The 20,251-nt window shown below is 40.4% G+C and overlaps 1 protein-coding gene across 1 annotated transcript in view; it reads left to right on the top strand.

The window, feature by feature from the left end:
- LOC127453547 (small conductance calcium-activated potassium channel protein 2-like) overlaps positions 1-20,251 on the top strand; it is a 103,881-nt gene that overhangs the window by 47,023 nt on the left and 36,607 nt on the right. The window contains exon 5 of the mRNA XM_051719975.1: positions 9,415-9,536. Coding sequence (XP_051575935.1) covers positions 9,415-9,536 — 122 coding nt within the window. The remainder of the gene's footprint in view (positions 1-9,414; positions 9,537-20,251) is intronic.

The raw sequence follows: 20,251 nt of genomic DNA, 5'->3' as shown, positions 1-20,251 counted from the left end.
TTATGTTATTTGTAACTATATGCTATTCTTTTCTATATTATTCATTTTATCTGTACACAATAGGACAAAAGTCCTCATTGGAGTAGAGAGAGTGAGTAAATCTAAAAAGGTTTACAGAGTTTGGCAACCATAAATAACTAAATATAATATAAAATATAAATAACATTGCAATAATTAACAGATTAATTTCTCTATTACAATACATACATTTTTCAGTTCTTGCCATATTGTATATTTCAGGCTATTAGGCGATTTCCTTTTTTGGCATTGCACAAATCTAGTTTGTGGCAAAGAATATGTGAGGTGTGGACATTGCCTGTTATTTATATACATTAATTGTATGTGAAACCTCATTCACACTGGGCTCTGATCCTGGGATATTGGCGGGATTAATGCCAGGGAGCCTTCTGTGTGAACGCAAGCCGGTGCCGGGATGTCCGAAAATTTTAATATTTTACCTCTGTATGAGGTAACACACAGACCAAATTCCTTAATCATCAATCACATAGGGTTAGACTAAAGAATATAGTTCTGATGTGCGGCAAAAGGTTGTTGAGCTTCACAAAATGGGAAGTGGCTATAAGAAAATAGCCAAAGCATTGAAAATGTCAATTTCCACCATTAGGGCAATAATTAACAAGTTCCAATCAACTGGAGATGTCACGAATCGGCCTGGAAGAGAACATGTGTCTATATTTTCTCCACATACAGTGAGGAGGATGGTTCAAGTGGCCAAAGAATTTCCAAGGATCACAGCTAGAAAATTGCAGAAATTAGTTGGGTCTTGGGGTCAGAAAGTCTAAAACTTACACCTACATCACCACAAGTTGTTTGGGAGGGTTTCAAGAAAAAAAGCCTCTGCTCTCATCCAACAACAAACTCAAGCGTCTTCAGTTTGCCAGACACTGGAACTTCAAATGCGACTGGTTCTATGGTCAGATGAAACAAAAAAAGAGCTTTTTTGGCAGCAAACACCAGAGATGGGTTTGGTGCACACAGAGATGAAGTACCCAATGCCCACGGTTAAATGTGGTGCTGGATCTTTAATGTTGTGGGGCTGTTTTTCTGCCAGAGGTCCAGGACATCTTGTTCAGATACATGGCATCACGGACTCTATCAAATACCAACAGATAAAAAATCAAAACCTGGCTGCCTCTGCCAGAAAGCTTACAATGGGCCCTGATTGGATCTTCCAGCAGGACAATGATCAAATCAAATCAAATCACTTTTATTGTCACACAGCATATACACAAGTGCAATGGTGTGTGAAATTCTTGGGTGCAGTTCCGATCAACATAGCAGTCGTGACAGTGATGAGACATATACCAATTTACAATAACATCAAATTAACACAACACAAAGTCTAATATGCACATAATAATTACACACAACACAATATACAAATAATAACATACACTGTACAGTATACAATACACACAATATAGATAAACATTATTCAATAAAAAAAGTATATATAGAATGTACAGTAGGTTGTATTGTACTGTATTGACATTCAGGCTGTCGGTTGATAGTAAGTTGTTAAGAGAGAATATAATATAATAATAATAATAATATAATTTATGACAGTCCGGTGTGAGATATAAGAGTAAGAGTAATAAAGTACAGTGCTGATGTATTTTGATCGTGGGAGATCAAGAGTTCAAAAGTCTGATTGTTTGGGGGAAGAAGCTATCATGGAGTCGGCTGGTGCGGGTCCTGATGCTGCGATACCGCCTGCCTGATGGTAGCAGTGAGAACAGCTCATGGCTCGGGTGGCTGGAGTCTCTGATGATCCTCCGAGCTTTTTTCACACACCGCCTGGTATATATGTCCTTGAGGGAGGGAGGCTCACCTCCGATGATGTGTCTGGCAGTTCACACCACCCTTTGCAGTGCTTTGCGGTTGTGGGCTGTCCTATTGCCGTACCAGGCGGAGATGCAGCCAGTCAGAATGCTCTCTACAGTGCAGGTGTAGAACCGTGTGAGGATGTGGCGGTTCATTCCAAACTTCCTCAGCCGTCTCAGGAAGAAGAGGCGCTGATGAGCCTTCTTCACAACGACTTCAGTGTGGATGGACCATGTGAGTTCCTCAGTGATGTGGACACCCAGGAACTTGAAGCTGCTGACTCTCTCCACTGGTGCTCCATTGATGGTGATGGGGCTTTGTTCTCTGTCTTTTCTTCTGAAGTCCACCACAAGCTCCTTTGTCTTACTGACGTTGAGGGAGAGGTTGTGCTCCTGACACCAGTGTGTCAGAGTGTGCACCTCCTCTCTGTAGGCTGTTTCATCATTGTCAGTGATCAGACCTACCACCGTCGTGTCATCAGCAAACTTAATGATGGCATTGGAGCAATGTGTTGCCACACAGTCATGTGTGTACAAGGAATACAAGAGTGGGCTGAGAACACAGCCCTGTGGCGCTCCAGTGTTGAGGGTCAGTGATGAGGAGATGTTGCTGCCTATTCTAACCACCTGGCATCTGCTTGACAAGAAGTCCAGGATCCAGCTGCACAGCGAGCTGTTTAAGCCCAGAGCCCGGAGTTTCTCATCTAGCTTGGAGGGCACTATGGTGTTGAATGCTGAGCTGTAGTCTACAAACAGCATTCTCACATAAGTGTTCTTTTTCCCAGGTGGGAGAGAGCAGTGTGTATTGTAGATGCAATGGCATTGGGTCTAGAGAGAGAGGCAGCACAGAGCAGATGTAATCTCTGATTAGTCTCTCAAAACATTTGCTGATGATGGGGGTCAGAGCAACAGGACGCCAGTCATTTAAGCAAGTTATTTTTGATTGCTTTGGAACAGGCACAATGGTGGATGTTTTAAAGCATGTGGGGACAGACAAAGAGAGGGAAAGGTTGAAAATGTCTGTAAAAACACCAGACAGCTGGTTCGCGCACGCTCTGATGACGCGGCCCGGAATGCCGTCTGGGCCCTCGGCTTTGCGGATATTCACCCGTCGGAAGGATCGGGTTACATCCGCTACAGAGACGGAGAGTGAACTAACCTCTGTAGCTTCGGCCGCGAGAGCTCTCTGCGAGGGTGGTGTTATTTCCCTCAAAACGAGCATAAAAAGCATTTAGCTCATCCTGGAGAGAGGCAGCGGTGTTTATGGCAGAGTTTTTATTCCCTTTAAAGTCCATGATGATGTTAATTCCCTGCCACATGCTTCTAGAGTTGGTGGTGTTAAACTGTCCTTCAATCTTGATCCAAAACACACATCAAAATCAACACAATAATGGTTCACTGACCACAAAATCAAGGTTCTGCCATGGCCATCCCAGTACCCTGACCTGAACCCCATAGAAAATTTGTGGGGTGAACTGAAGAAGAGAGTCCACCAACATGGACCTCTGAATTTGAAGAATCTGTAGAAATTCTTTATGGAGGAATGGTCTCAGATCCCTTGCCATGTGTTCTCCAACCTCAAAAGGCATTATAGGAGAAGACTCAGAGCTGTTATCTTTGCAAAGGGAGGTTGCAAAAAGTATTGAATAAAAGGGTGCCAATAATTATGACCAATGCGTTTTGGAGAAAAATATTTATTTAATAATGAGATATTTACCCCGTTTCACTTGTTTTACTTCAATTAAAGGTTAGATTTTTGTAATATTTTTTTAATGATAGGTCAAAAGGATAGATTTGTTTTCACAGCCTCATATTTAACAAGGGTGCCAATATTTTTGGACACAACTGTAAATATAGACCCGCTTACATAAGAAACAACCAGATACAGTACACTTTTACCAGTTTTGTAATGAATCAATATAGTTTTTGAGGTAGACTAACTCGCCACAGCACTTGCAACCTTACGACAGGCCAACTGTTTGGTCATACATTTATTTTCTTAAGCCTAAAAGGACAAGAACATAATGATACTGAAAACATTAAGTTCCAAATAATGCATTTCTGTTTTTCTCCCAAATTTATTTATTTATTTTCAATTTTAAAGCTTGTAGAAATAATGATCGAAAAGATGACATTTGCCTCGATGCTTCTCAATGCTTAATCGCAGCGCAACAGTTAGCATACAGTGTTTTATTCATTTTATACATTTTATTAATACGTTTTATTTGTAAATTAAAAAGTGCTTAAGGCATACAGAAAAAATTGCAGTGCTAGTGCAAAAAAAGAAAGAAAAGAAAAACAACAAATAAATGACAAATGAATAGCTGTTATGCTAATAAATGCTAATGTCTCAAGAAAAAAATATATAGTTTTACCTTTTCAGTGTAAGCTAGTTAGTTTTCTTTATTTTTAGGAAGGTAGACCCATTTAGAATCAAACTAAATTACAAACGCGATTACTAAATCGAATGCACAACTTAACTTTTGCTAGGCAGTATTACTGAAAGTTAAATATCATTTTTCTATTATTTAATATTAATAATATTGCAATGCACCTTGATACCGTGCATTTTTTTGTGTTGTTTTTTACGGTTATTTTCACTTTCAATCTTTATTGTTCTCGGGAGGTATTTCAGTTGGTAGACAGCAGAAAATAACACAAAAACAATTAACATTGTTCAAAAATGATCTTATGAGCTATTTATAAAAGTAGACCTAACTGTCGGAACAAAATCAATAAAATTGGCTATCATGAAAATCTCATACATGGACCAGTGAACTACTCGCCATCTGCACTGACGATGACAGTAATTGTCAGTTTAGTTGTAATGTATGCAATTTATTTGTTTACAAAAGATTGAAAGAGCGAGCTTCTCGAGAGAAAAGACGCAGTTATCAGTAAACTTAAGATGCTATACATTAGACGTCACACCTTAATGTCAGATTTGTCTACATAGGATTGTCCTGGGATGTGTGTAAATGCGAACACAGATTACGGGAAAGCTCTTGCAGAGTGAATGAACAAATTTTGCAGCCCTAGAACAGTTGCCGGAAAGACTTTTCCCAGGATCTGTGTGTGAAAGGGGCTTTAGTTGCATGTACTGTGTGAACGTCAAAAGAACAGTGTATATTTTAAAACCAAAACGTATTACATTTCGGGCATTTATTTCAAAAGTAATTGCATTCAGCACCTTTACTATTTTAAGGACCAAATAGGAACCATTACATTTGTGAACATTTAACCGCGAATCCGCAGTAGTGCAACCGCTCTTGGAGCATATGCACACAAAGGACGCACACACATAAGCTGCCTGTCAGGCACACAGCGCATGGCTATAAAACCGCAGAAATAAAAAGTAAATAATTAAGATTCTTGTTGTTTACGTAGTTTGGTTATTTGAATATAACTACTATATACTTATGTATATATACTTGCATTTCTACTCTCTTTTCCTTTTGACCTGTTATCAAGAAGTGGTTGTCTTGTGATCGACGTAATGAGCAACCCTGGCCTATTTGATAATCCACATTTGGCTGGACAATCAAAAATCACATACATTCAGTTTCAGTGTTGGCATAGTTACAGTGTTTTGGATTTGTAGGGCAGCATTATATCTGTTGTTTTGTCTAATTGCCTGTGCTCACTTATAATGCATTCAGAGCGATTGCTAACACTCACATGAAAGGAGACACTAGTTATGGTAATCTAATGCTTTGTTAGTTTTTCTTGGAAAAAATTAGTTTTGTAAAGCACTAGAAATAATTTTGAATTCAATGAAAGTAATAATTGGATGTTATTATTGTCTTGGAGAGATGTAATAATAAATACAATTTCTTATTTTTATGGTATTATATTATTTGTAAGGTATTATACAGTAGCTGCCTACAAAAATGCACACTGTGTTTTGAAATGCACTTTTTTTATTTATTTAATTTATAGCCATACAATATATTGACTCCTGAAACAGTGTAAACATTATTTTGGGACCTTTGATTGTCCGAGCATTTGCTGGGAAGGGCATTTAGAAACAGCACCTCTTAGAAATTTAATTGAATACAATTGAGTGTGCTTTTCCTTTTCCTCTTGTTTCCTGTCTTCACCTGATTTTTCTGGAAATGACTTCTCTTCCAAGCCTTATCCACTTGCCAGCTTTTCTTTTCTGTCTGGCATCTATGGTCACTTGTGCTCTCACATTCAATAAGCACATCCTCTCAGGAGAATACCCTTTTGTCTCCCCTGATTCTGACTGCATGTCTGGTCTGACAGGACCTAAATCTGTTTAGCTGAGAAAGGCAGTATGCAGTGTAGCTAAGTGCTGTGAAGTTCAGTTTTATGAGAACAATCATGAGCCATGGAGCCCTGTGGTTTTCTGTGCTGGAGGAAGTGTTTTGTGTGTTTGTTTTCTGTCTCTTGAGAAAGGTGAACCTGTCAACTTTGCTGATGGTTTAAAGACTTTAAATCCATGACTTAGATTCAGTGTGAGGTCAGTGTTGGACAGGAGTGTAGTCTAATTGTTTTTGCATTGCTAGGATGCAGCATCACAGACTGATGTCACTTGATGTGAATTTTCTGCAGGAATGGATTTTATGATTGATGGCTGTGTGTTTTTCATGCAGGTTTATCTCTGCTCCACTTTAGATGGGTTTAGATGTTTTTTTTTTATTTTTTTTATGTTTCTGAGTATATTTAATCTTTTTCAGCTTTGTCCTTAAGAGAACATGAAGAATGTCGATCTTGGTTTTGTTTGATACTTCTAAGTTTGAGCTTTTGTCCTTCCATGACATTGAAATTACCTAAAACAACTAAAAAAGAGTGCACATGTACTTTTATTTAAATGGCTGATTGGAGAGGGTAATCACTTTGTCCTTTGAGAGAAGCTCTTGTTTCAGATAGATGTAAATGCTAATTCTCTTTCCTCTCATGTGCTGTTTTTCCATTAATGATTATGTGGTCTGTTTTAGTTCAAAGATCTCTGCCTCCCTAGTTCAAAGATCTCCACCTCCCAGGGTCTGAAATTAACGCTCGTCAAGCGATTGGCTTTGGCGAGTAAATAAAGATTGGCTTTGGTGAGTTACTCGCCAGTTGTTGGTAACTTTGTAAGGACCCAAAAAATTCTTTAAAATTCTGTCATAATTGAATCACCCTAATGTTGTACTAAACCCATATGACAAACCCGTATTTCTTATGTGGAACACAAAAGGAGATGTTTTAATAAATATACCGGTCCATCTTCTCAATACAGTGTCAGCTGATAATGAATCTCCTTGAGACTTAAAAAGGACCAAAAAGTAACATAAAAGTGGTCCTTGTGACTCTTGCATCATATTCCAAGTCTTCAGAAGTCATACAATGTAGAGCAAAATGAGAAAAGCTTGTTCACAATGGCTGGCATTAAAAACAATGCAAGTTTTTGTGTAAACATGTGTGGCATTGTGAACTAGCTTCTTTCATGCACTCATGAATGTGCAACAGATGTCAAGATATTCACTGAAAAATGACAACATTTCTATCGCGAAATAGTGGGCAAATATTGCATGTTTAGTTAGATACTTACATGTGCATCTAACATGACACTAACATTCTTAATCTGAACGGCGTAGCACTGAAATATTCCATTATGTTCCCTTTTAGCTTCTATGAAAATTGGCCTTCAGAACACTTGGAATGTGATGTTTTGGGGTCCTTTTTTTAAGCCTTAGGGCTCTATTTCCTTGTATGTGTTACACGCAGCGATATGCACTACAACTATGCACTACATCTTATCCCATTTTCGTGAGAATGCTAAATCTAAGTGCAATATCCGTGACTGGGTAATGTGCAACTTGCTGCAGGTAGGAGTGTTTGCGCTACCTGTGTGCATACAGTACGTGCGTAAACTGTGGGTATGGGAGCTTTTTTTATCTTAATTTTTAAATAATTTGATATAAGTAATCCTCTTTTTTTCCTGAAAACTTTAAACTTTGCAACATTAAGTATTATCCTGAACTAGTCAGTAAGTGTCTGATCCTGAATCCCCTAGATTGTTTAGGGCACCCAGCTGCAAGAGCATAAATTGCACGTCCACACAGCGCATTTACTCTGCACTCACAGAGCACTTTATTAGGAACACCTGTACACCTACTTATTCATGTGATTATCTAATCAGTCAATCTTGTGGCAGCAGTGCAATGCATAAATTCATGCAGATACAGGTCAGGAGCTTCAGTTAATGTTCACATCAACCATCAGAATGGGGGGAAAAAATACCTTAGCATGTCTGTTGGTGCCAGAGGGGCTGGTTTGACTATTTCTGTAACTGCTGATCTCCTGGGATTTTCACACACTACAGTCTCTAGAGTTTACTTAGAATGGTGCCAAAAAAACATCCAGTGAGTGGTAGATCTGCGGACGGAAATGCCATGTTGATGAGAGAGGTCAACACAGAATGGCCAGACTGGTTCTAGCTGACAGAAAGGCTACGGTAACTCATATAACCACTGAACAATTGTAGTGAGCAGAATAGCATCTCAGAATGCACAACACATCGAACCTTGAGGCGGCTGGGCTACAACAGCAGAAGACCACGTCGGGCACATTATTAAGAGCATAGTCATCCTAATAAAGTGCTCAGTGAGTGTAGCTACCAACGTCTTATGAATGGGCTGCCTTCATTTATCACTTGCGCTTTGCTCCATCCCAATAATCCTTTGATTTAGCGCATGCTTGCACGAAAATACCAAACATCGTTGGCCATGCCCACTGATTTTGTGCACATGGCGTATGCTGCGTATTACATAGTACTGTGCTTGTGACGTAGTGGTCTTAAAATGAATCTCTGTCATCTGCCATTGTATTGCCAAATAAGACGGAGAGGGATATTCATTAAAACATAAAAGGTTTGGAGTGACATGGGGGAGAGTAAATTATGATAGAATTTTCATTTTTGGTTGAACTGTTAAGTTGATCATCTGGCCTTCAGTGAGTGATTAAAATCAAAGACATACAAACTGTCAACTAATAAAAATATCGGTTACAACTTTGACAATTTCGAAAATGAAAGAATTTTACCAAGGATAAAATTATTTAAAAGTTTTTCCCTCCAGAATTCTATGTGGCAACACATATGTGGAATAGTCCTCATATTAAACCACCTAAATGAATAGATTAAGAACAAAATCACATTAGGAAAGTTTTTTTTATCATGTTTTTGTTACAGGTGCATTTTTACCAAAAGAGAGAGACTGGCTCATATATGATGTTGCGAGTGAAAATAACTATGCAAGGAAAAAACAGCAATACATTTTCATAATGAAAATATACATATTTTTGTATATAAAAATTATGCAAAATACTGTTTCGTTAAGGAATATTTATGGCTGGTATATTTTCTCAAGTCACTCACGTGGCAGGCCATCCTTCTAGAGAGCTGCTCATTATGCAACTTTTCAGTAAAGAACACCCATCAATAATAATGGTGACAGTGATAAACAATATTGTTTTCAGTGCAGTGATAATTTGCTGAAGTATTGTGATAATAGAACACACTCCATTTGGAATAATGGAACAGTGTCAGATGTCTTTATCTTTTCAGGTGCACTTTAACACACGGTTTGTGATGAAGACTCTGATGACCATCTGCCCAGGCACAGTGCTGCTCGTCTTCAGTATCTCCCTGTGGATCATCGCTGCCTGGACCGTAAGAGTGTGTGAGAGGTGAGAGAGAGACAGAGAGAGAAAATGAACAAATGAATCATTGTGGTATTCTGTCTAGACGCTGTCAAGTGTCTTATGTTTAATGAGGACTCACCTGAATCCCCAATAAGTGCCACTGCCTGGATGATAACACACCAGTTCAGGTGTGGAAACACTCTTTGCTATTCTGTGGGGAGGAGAGGAGATTTAGACCAGAGAGAGAGAGAGGAAAAAGACTGCTTGTTTTTCTGCACTTTTATTCACACCCTTGTCTCCGGGAGACCTGTCTGTCTAAACAGCGTTCCTCCTTTTACAGACACACATGCATATACTTCAGGCAGCAATCACGATTTGAATCAACAGATTTCCCATGTTGCATCTTAAAAGGCTCACAGGATAAACTAGGCCCTCGGGCCAGTGAGTGGGTGCTTCTGACTCTATCAGGCCTGTTGTCATGGTTACGAACTCCGAATGTGTGCTAGGATGAGAATGTGTAATTTAAAATAATGAGGGTTCCCCCGACTGAGGAGTTGAGTTTTGATAATTGTTGTGATAGCTGCAGGCTTGAGCGACACTATGTGAGTGATGGTTTGTGCATTTGAAGTGGCGTGTCCGATCAGGGGAGCACCTTTTTGAGATGAGCCTGCAGGGATCTGCTCTATTTTTATGCACTGCTTTCAATGTCATCATATTAAAGGCCCTTTCCAGAGGAGTCTCCGTGCAGGCTGTGTGCTGCTCTTACACAGTCCAGCACGTATACAGTGGGCACAACATCTTACAACCAGAAATGCACAACCTTTAACTGAAAACAGAAACCAAATGCCCTTTGTGTATTTTTGTGAATCGATTGTGAGCTTTCAATGCAGTGTATCGATTTCAGTACATGCACACATGGCTAAATGATACATAGACTAATTATTAAATAAATGCAAAAATAATGTTTCATAACTCTAGACACTCTGTAACATGTAACTTTTTTTCTTTTGCACCATGCAAATGCACTTCAACCCATGCTTAAGGATAGTAGAAAAAGCACCTAGATTATTGCCACACCTTATTAAGAATAATTACGTACATATTCGATATCTCTACAGCATATCAAGAGACATTCACTCATTACTGATTTCAAAGACTGTTTAAAAAAAAAAAAAAAATCTGAATTTCCTAAATAACAAATCTCTTAAAATTAAACATACATGCATGTTATCATTATATTCCATCTTCCATCAACTACGTTATTCTTGGAAAACAGGAAGCCACACTTTAAAAAAATAGTGGTTGCAAAGATATTTTCATATACAGTGGCATGCAAAAGTTTGGGCACCCCTGGCCAAAGTTTCTGTTGCTGTGAATAGTTATGTGAGTAGAAGGTGAATTGATCTAAAAAAGGCATAAAGTTAAAGATGAAACATTCTTTTCAACATTTTAAGCAAGATTAGTGTATTATTTTTGTTTTGCACAATTTTAGAGTGAAAAAAAGGAAAGGAGCACCATGCAAAAGTTTGGGCACCCCAAGAGATTTTAGCTCTCAGATAACTTTTACCAAGGTCTCAGACCTTAATTAGCTTGTTAGGGCTATGGCTTGTTCACAATCATCGTTTAGAAAGGACAGGTGATGCAAATTTCAAAGCTTTACAAATACTCTGACTCAAACCTTGTCCCAACAATCAGCAGCCATGGGCTCCTCTAAGCAGCTGCCTAGCACTCTGGAAATTAAAATAATTGATGCCCACAAAGCAGGAGAAGGCTATAAGAAGATAGCAAAGCGTTTTCAGGTAGCCGTTTCCCCAGTTCGTAATGTAATTAAGAAATGGTAGTTAACAGGAATGGTGGAGGTCAAGTTGAGGTCTGGAAGACCAAGAAAACTTTCAGAGAGAACTGCTCGTTGGATTGCTAGAAAGGCAAATCAAAACCACTGTTTGACTGCAATAGAGCTTAAGGAAGATTTAGCAGACTCTGGAGTAGTGGTGTATTGTTCTACTGTGCAGCGACACCTGCACAAATATGACCTTCATGGAAGAGTCATGAGAAGAAAACCTTTCCTGTGTCCTCGCCACAAAATGCAGCGTCAGAAGTTTGCAAATGAACATCTAAACAAGCCTGATGCATTTTGGAAACAAGTCCTGTGGACTGATGAAGTTAAAATCTAACTTTTTGGCCACAATGAGCAAAGGTATGCTTGGAGAAAAAGGGTGCAGAATTTCATGAAAAGAACACCTGTCCAACTGTTAAGCACAGGGGTGGATCGATCATGCTTTAGGCTTGTGTTGCAGCTAGCGGCATGGGGAGCATTTCACTGGTAGAAGGAAGAATGTATTTAATTAATTACCAGCAAATTCTGGAAGCAAACATCACACCATCTGTAAACAATCTGAAGATGAAAAGAGGATGGCTTCTACTACAGTATAGCGATCCTAAACACACCTCAAAATCCACAATGGACGACCTCAAGAGGCACAAGCTGAAGGTTTTGCCATGGCCCTCACAGTCCCCCAACCTAATCATCGAAAATCTGTGGATAGACCTCAAAAGAGCAGTGCATGCAAGACAGCCCAAGAATCACAGAACTAGAAGCCTTTTGCAAGGAAGAATGGGTGAAAATCCCCCAAACAAAAATTGAAAGACTCTTAGCTGGCCACAAAAAGTGTTTACAAGCTGTGATACTTGCCAAAGGGGGTGTTAATAAATACTGACCATGCAGGGTGCCCAAACTTTTGCTTCAGGCCCTTTTCCTTCTTTGTTTTTTTTTTGAAATTGTAAAAGATGGAAATAAAATAGTACAATTGCTTAAAATATTAAAGAAATGTGTCATCTTTAACTTTATGCCTTTTGGAAATCAGGCCATCTTTTACTCGCTTAGCTATTCACAGCAACATACATTTTGATCAGGGGTGCCCAAACTTTTGCATGCTGCTGTACTGATGCAACAGGAAAATGTTTTTAAGTTCCTATGATGCCAAAGGAGTACTTCAAAAGAACCTATACACTCTGACTTCAAAGACTGGAATAACTTGCTTCCCCTCTGAAATTACTTTTCAGCTGATGTTACCTAGGCCACAAGCATATGTATAAGCTATACCTGCAGATACGGTAATGTTAACCAATGACCAAATAGCTGTGAAGGCACTGGCTACTGCCAATATTTAATGTGAAAATTTGATTTAATTCAGCAGGGGAGTAATCCAACACAATTTAATGCAAATTCAAATTCAGGTCTGGCCCATTTTTCAATCCATTCAATTGTATAAAAATGCATAAAATCAAATCCCACCCTACATTTTTTGTGTGTGTGTGTGTGTGTGTGTGTGTGTGAAATATTCTGTTATGTCACTTTACAGAAGTATAATGGACTTTGAATGAAAATTAGAATCAGAATGAGCTTTATTGCCAAGTATAGTGTAGAGGCTAGGGGAGGAAGGATGGTAAGGGTTGACACCTGTGGGAAATTTTCTATAACAGCTGTTCTGTGTTTCAGTGAGAGCTGGAGGAGGATAAAAAAGGTGTCCAGACTGCTGGAGGAGAGAGAGAGAGAGAGAGACGCATGATGCTGACTGTGTGTTCATTCATTTTATGTTGTGCTGAAAAGCAATTTGTTGGTTGACGCTGAAAAGTGTAAAAATAAAACTCACATTGGATTGTTCACCTGGCTCCTGCTTCCTACTTCAGATTGAGTGTTAGTACCTTGGTGCCGAAATCCAGGATTGTTTGGAGCAAGGAAACGTTGTCATGAAGACCTCGCCATTGGCCGAAATCTTCAAGACCCTCCCGGCATCCACCAGGCTCAGTAAAAGGCCCTGCTTGAGCTGTGCATGGAACAGGAGCAGGGATTTCAGGTGCTGGTTCAGGCTCAAGCAGAGGTCCGGCAGGTGTTAAGGAGCTTAGTACCCCAGGAGGGATCTTCCACTGCGACCCCAGCTGTGACTACGGTCACGCAAGATGACCCTGAGGCTTACATTGAGCTGTTTGAGGGGCTAGTCGAGGCGAAGAAATGGGCGAACACCCGGTGGGCGGTCCGCCTACTGCCGCTGCTGACTGGGGAAGCCCAACTCATGGCCCATCGACTTCCGGACAACAACCTCCTGGGTAGGGTTGCACCAGCTGTGAGTAAGTTCTCACGTAAGTTAGGATGTAAAGTTCACACTAAGGGCTTAGTAACTACTAGTTAGTTTGTAACTAAGTTAGTGCTTAATTTGGTTGCACCACCTGTTCTTAAGGCAAGACTTAACTAGTAGGTCGTAAACTCTCCGTAAAGTAATGTGTAGTCGCATAATATGATGTTTACCTTAATTGATCCAATAAGCAGCCTTCAAATTTGTACACAGAAGTGTTAAAAAGATGTGAATTTCAGTTTGATCTTGTTATGGTTGATGTTCAAACCTTGTTTGCTGACATAACTGTCAGCTGTAATACATTATATCCCCATTAAAAAACGATACTTTTTCATTAATGGTATATTTAGCCTATGTAAATAACAATATTTAATAACTGTATCTAAAATGAATAAGGGACAATAAATAAATAAATAACAGGCTGGAAAAATAGACATTTATTCATTTTAATATCTTATATATTTCGTATATGTTGAAACTTGACACGGCGGCGTGCACAGGAAAGTGCACCGTTAGATCGGGTTCATGCTGAAGATGTACGTTTTTTACATAATGTTTTCTCTCGTAAATGTAAACGAATGTAAATGCCAACATCATCATATATGTTGAAAGAGCTGAAGCCTGTCAACCTAAACATGAGCTCATTGATGTCATTAAGGGAGTCTGCTTCTTTATTCCAACCGTTACTCCTGGTCGGAGGCTTCCATAAATATTTAGTTTATACGTAGGGTTACGTCCTACCTAAGTTTAATGGTGCAACGCTCAAATATTTAGTAGTGCATAAATTGTGACTTAGTGCCCATTTACACCACAACTAGGCTAAGTTGTAACGTATGTATAGTTGGTGCAACTGGCCCCTGGTGTACGAGGATCTGTAAAGAGCCATCTTGCCACGGATCGGCTATAGCCCAGAGCAGCATCGCCAAAGCTTCCGGCCACTGACACTTGGTGAGCACAGTCACCCGTTCGCCTTCTCCCGGCAGCCCTGTGACACCTGCCAAAGGTGAATGCTGGCTGAAGATCATGACGCCGAGGAGATACTTGATTTGGTGGTACTGGAGCAGTTCATCGCCCGGCTTGGCAGCATATTCGGTGGCCAGCAAGCCCTCTTCTTCTCTCTCACTCTCTCTCTCCTCCCTCCCCCTCTATTCCCCTCATCCTGTTCCTGTTCCCCAGAAACTGGAATTCCTACCCCAAAACCGGTTCCCGGTTGAGCGTCCGGGTATTCCCGGGATACCGGGTATCATGGGCTGTTCATCCTGATGGTTTCCCTAACCCTCTCTGCTCTTCCCCACAGGCTGTTGTGGGCATAAAGTCTGGGCCGGTCTGCTGGAGCTGCGGGGAACCTGGGCATTTCCAGGACCGATGCCCCATGATGGAGGTGGAGGCATTGGTCCAGGTCCCCGACACAACACAGGCCACCCCTGATCGAGCAGGAGTGTACCGGATGCCTGTGAGTATTGGGGGGGGGGGTACATATCAAGCTTGGTGGATTCAGGTTGTAATCAAACCTCCATTCACCAATGCTTGGTTCAATATGAGGCTTTGGATGCAAGCCAGCAGGTGAAGGTAAGGTGTGTGCACAGGGATAACCAAAGTTACCCTGTAGTAACGGTCACTTTTCAATTTCGGGGACAAAAATATAGTGTCAAAGCTGCGGTTAATTCCCGCCTCACCCATCCACTAATCTTGGGAACAAATTGGCCGGCATTTACTACCTTATTAAGGGGAATGTGTGTGGATGGGTCCTGCAACAAAGCGTATCGGTATGTGGTGTGTGACTCACTGGCTGGAGAGGTGGAGCCAGGGCCGTCTACATCAGCTCCACATCAGGAGGATGTAAGGGAGGGGGAAGTCTCTGCTTCCACAGCCCTTAGAGGATTCCCTGCTGGGGATATCCCTCTGGAGTAAACGTGAGACAAGACCCTTTGACTAAGTGGAAGTGATTGATGGTCAACACCTCCAGCCAGACACTACACTCACATATCCATATTTTACAATTATCAAGGATGTGTTATATCGAGTGACGCAGGACGCTCAGACAAAGGAGGTTACAGCCCAATTGTTAATACAGCGGATTCATTGGGAAATGTTATTCCAGACGGCTCATTATAATCCGATGGCGGGTCACTTAGGGCAGGAAAAGACACCGAACCGTCTAATGGCCCTTTTCTATTGGCCGGGCATTCACGGGGATGTTTCCAGGTGGTGTGCGGCATGCCATGAATGTCAGCTGGTGCATCCGCCGGCCACCCCAAGAGCACCATTGTGCCCCTTCCATTGATTGAGGTCCCCTTCGAAAGAATTGGCATGGACCTCATCAGGCCATTAGAGCGGCGGAACGCGGGCATCCCTTGTGTTGGTTCTGGTGGATTATGCAACGCGATATCCAGAAGCAGTGCCTCTGCTTAACATCTCAGCACGTAGTGTTGCGGAGGTACTCTTCAGAATAATCACTCAAGTGGGGATTCCGAAATAAATCCTCACTGATCAGGGCACGATGTTTATATCAAGGACACTACGTGAAATGTATGAATTATTGAGGATTAAATCGATTCGGACCAGTGTTTACCACCCCCAAATGGACAGCTTGGTCGAACGATTTAATCAGACACTAAAGAATATGATTTGTGAATATGATATGACTGGCTCAAGCCCCTATTATTTGCAGTATGAGAGGTCCCGGTACGGGCGTCGACCACGCAGCGTGCTCGACATTTTACGGGAAAACTGGGAGGAGGGACCTTCAAACAGCAAAAACTAAATTCAATACATTCTTTTTTTTGTTATTAACATTTTTATTGATTCATAATTAACACAAAAAATACAACATATATATATATATTGAATCAATCACTTCAAACATTAAACCCTCACTATATCCTCTCCCCCTACCAAACTCCCACCCCACCCTGACCCCCCCCACGAACACCCCTGTGGTCAATAAAATATAGACACACACGCACACACACAAAAAAAAACACAAAACTGAAACAACAACAAAAAATAAAATAAAATACAATAATCAAGTTTAATAAAAAAAAAAAAAACTAAAACGAAACTCTAAATTACTCCCTCCACCGCCCCTCCTCGAGATTCCCCCAAAAATGCTAAGTAATTGCCCCATTCTTATTGTAAGAATCCCTAACTCCCATCCTTATGATTGACCCCTCCACCCTCCCCATCTCCGCGCACCACTCCGGGAATGAGGGTGCTCCATCCGACTTCCAACTCCTCAAAATAACCTGCCTACCAATCATCACACTGGTCAAAACCCAGTCCTTCATGTACTTATCCTCCAAATCAATGACCTCTGGAGTCTGGGGCAGAACGAGACCTGAGTGCCCAACCCATCACACACAAAACTTTGCACCTTCAGCCAAAATTCTTGGATCTTACAACACCCCCAAAAACATGGGTGGTGTTCCATCTTCAGAATGGCATCATCAGCAGATTGGTGTGTCCTTAAGACCAAGCCTATACAATCTTGAGGGGGTCCAATAAAATCTATGTAAAATCTTAAATTGCATAAGGTGAACCCTTGCATCTCTAGATGCAGACTTGATGTTTTTTAGAATCCTAGCCCACACTCCCTCCTCCAATAACAAATTTAAATCTTCCTCCCATAATCTTTTGAGAGAATTTAAAGCTCTATCCCCCAGACTCTGAATTAGCAGGGAGTAATACACTGATGCCTCATGACCCTTCCCAGAAGCAGCAATCACCACTCCCAGAGTATCTGCCGCTCTAGGGGGGTGCTTGCAACTCCCAAAAACAGTGCAAAGCAGGTGGTGCAGCTGTAAATACTTATAAATTGAGATCTGGAAATCCCAAAATGTTTAATAAAATTTTCAAAAGATCTCAATACTCCACTCTCATATAGGTCACCAAGTGTATTAACACCCCTCACAATCCAATCTGACCAACAGAAAGGGGACTTATTAATACATAGTTTAGGGTTCAGCCATATGCTCGAGGCTACGTTTAAATAAATATCAGAATTAAACACTGGACACTTTTGTCCATATCGAGTGCAAATGCAAAATAACGGGGTGCAACTTAACCTCCCCAGCTAGTTTAATCGAAAGGCTTTGCAGTGGCGAGATAGGGGCAAGATCTTCCTTTTCAATACAAAACAAAAATAATAATAAAACAAAATCTTGGGTAGATTTTTAACCCACCTTTGTCAATCGGCCTATGTAACTTATTGAAATTTAATCTGGGATGCTTACCATTCCAAATGAAGGGCTTCACTATGCTATCAAATTGCTTGAAATAAGAGAGGGGGACATCTACAGGGAGAGACTGTAGCAGGTAGTTGAATTTTGGAATACAATTCATTTTAATAACATTAACCTTCCCAATCATCGATAAGTGTAATGAAGCCCACCTGTCCACATCATTCGAAAACCTTTTTATTAAGGGATCAAAATTAACTCTGACTAAATCAGACAAATTTGTTGGGGATAAAATTCCCAAATACTTAATTTCCTGTTTGGGCCACTGGAAGGCACACAGCTGGAAGGCCGTTACTGGACAGTATGCTGTCAAAGCCAAAGCTTTGGATTTAGACCAATTGACTTTGTATCCTGAGAATTTGGAAAAGGAGTTAATAATTCTATAGAGGCATGGCATAGATCTAGTTGGGTCGGAGACGAATAATAAAATATTTTCTGCGTAAAGCAGAAGCTTATGCGCCACACCTCCCGCAATCACCCCTGGAAAATCATCCTCCTTTCTTATCGCGGCTGCTAATGGTTCCAGGGCAAGACAGAACAGTAATGGGGAATGAGGGTAACCCTGCCGGGTGCCCCTATCCAGAGTAAAATAATCTGAAATTAACCCGTTTGTTTGTACCACTGCTAGAGGGTGTCTATAAAGTAACTTAATCCAACCAATAAATGTACTCCCGAACCCATACATTTCCAAAATCTTAAAGATAATCCCATTCTACCATATCAAATGCCTTTTTGGCGTCAAGTGAGATGGCAGTGACCGGAGATTGATCATTCACTACTGACCACATGATATTGATGAGACGCCTACTATTATCAGAAGAGCTACGGCCTCGAATAAACCCCACCTGATCTATATGTATAAGTGATGACATAATCAATAAGCCAGAATTTTTGACAAAATGTTTACATCTAACTGGATCAGGGAAATTGGACAGTAACTCTTACACTCGCTTGGATGTTTGTCCTTTTTAAGAATATGACTGATCCGAGCTTGGTTGGAGGAAGCTTTCCATTCTTTAATGATTCTGTATAAACTTATAACAAAAGTGGAGCCAGTTCTGTAATATAAGATTTGAAAAACTCAGAGGAAAAGCCGTCAGGCCCCAGAGACTTGCCTATAGGCAAGGCCTTAATTACCTCATCAAGCTCCTCCAAGGTTATCTCAGAATCAAGAAAATTTTTTTGCTCAGTCGTCAGTTTAGGGAGATCTAATGGTTCCACAAAGTTCCTAATATCTTCATCAGTAGACGAAGACGTGGAACTATAGAGATCAAAGTAGAATTCTTTAAAAGTATTATTAATATCAATGGCCGAGGTAAATATTTCACCACCAGCAGATTTCACTGAGGGAATGGTAAAAAAAAGACTCTCTCTGCTTTATATATCTAGCCAAATGTTTTCCTGCTTTGTCCCCAGACTCAAAGTATGACTGTTTTGCCCTGAATAACCAAAACTCCACTTTCCACGACAAAATAGTATTATATCTATATTTCAATCGGGTCAATTCTCTGAGGCCATCAGATGACATACGGCGCTTCAGCTCTGCCTCTGCACTTTAAATATTTCCTTCCAACTCCACAAGTTCTTGTGCTTTGGATTGTTTGGTGAATGAGGCATACTGTATGATACAATCCCTAAGAACCGCCTTAAGTGCCTCCCAAGCCACGCCCACAGAGGATACTGAGGACCAGTTGGTCTCCATATAAACACTGATTTCAGTCTTTAACATTTGTTGGTAATCAGGATTTTGCAAAAGGGACACATTAAGGTGCCAACTATATGATTTTTTTTTCTCTGTATATGGCAACACCTGTAAACTCACCAGGGCATGATCTGAGACTAAGATATTTCCAACTGACCAATCAACAACAGATGAAATGAGGGATTTGGATATATAAAAAAAAATCTATTCTAGAATAAATCTTATGGACTGATGAAAAAAATGTATAGTCCCTACCAGATGGGTTCGAAAGTCTCCAAATATCCGTAAGACCAAGATTTTTACACATCCTGTGAAGCGTCAGTGTTGCTTCAGGGGGTTTACACACTTTTGCTTCACTGTGATCAAGTCCAGAGTCCATCAAAAGATTAAAGTCTCCTCCCAATATTATATCATGAGGGGTGCCAGTGGTTTGCAGCATCCCTTCAAGATCTATAAAAAAGCCCTGATCATCAGGGTTAGGTGCGTAAATATTAACCAAAATCAACCTTTGCCCTTGAATTTCAGCTAAAACAATAATGACTCTCCCTAATTTATCTTTAGTCTGTTTGAGACATTTGAATTGTAAATGTTTATTTACCAATATAATGACTCCCTTGCTCTTGCTTGAGCCAGCACTAAAAAAATATGTCCACCCCATATGTTCCCAAATTTTTCAGCTTCCTGCGG

Source organism: Myxocyprinus asiaticus, chromosome 16 (genome assembly GCF_019703515.2).
Source record: "Myxocyprinus asiaticus isolate MX2 ecotype Aquarium Trade chromosome 16, UBuf_Myxa_2, whole genome shotgun sequence".
NCBI classification, from domain to species: domain Eukaryota; kingdom Metazoa; phylum Chordata; class Actinopteri; order Cypriniformes; family Catostomidae; genus Myxocyprinus; species Myxocyprinus asiaticus.
The sequence above is the reverse complement of the archived record's forward strand: the minus strand, read 5'-3'. Positions and strand labels throughout refer to the sequence as shown.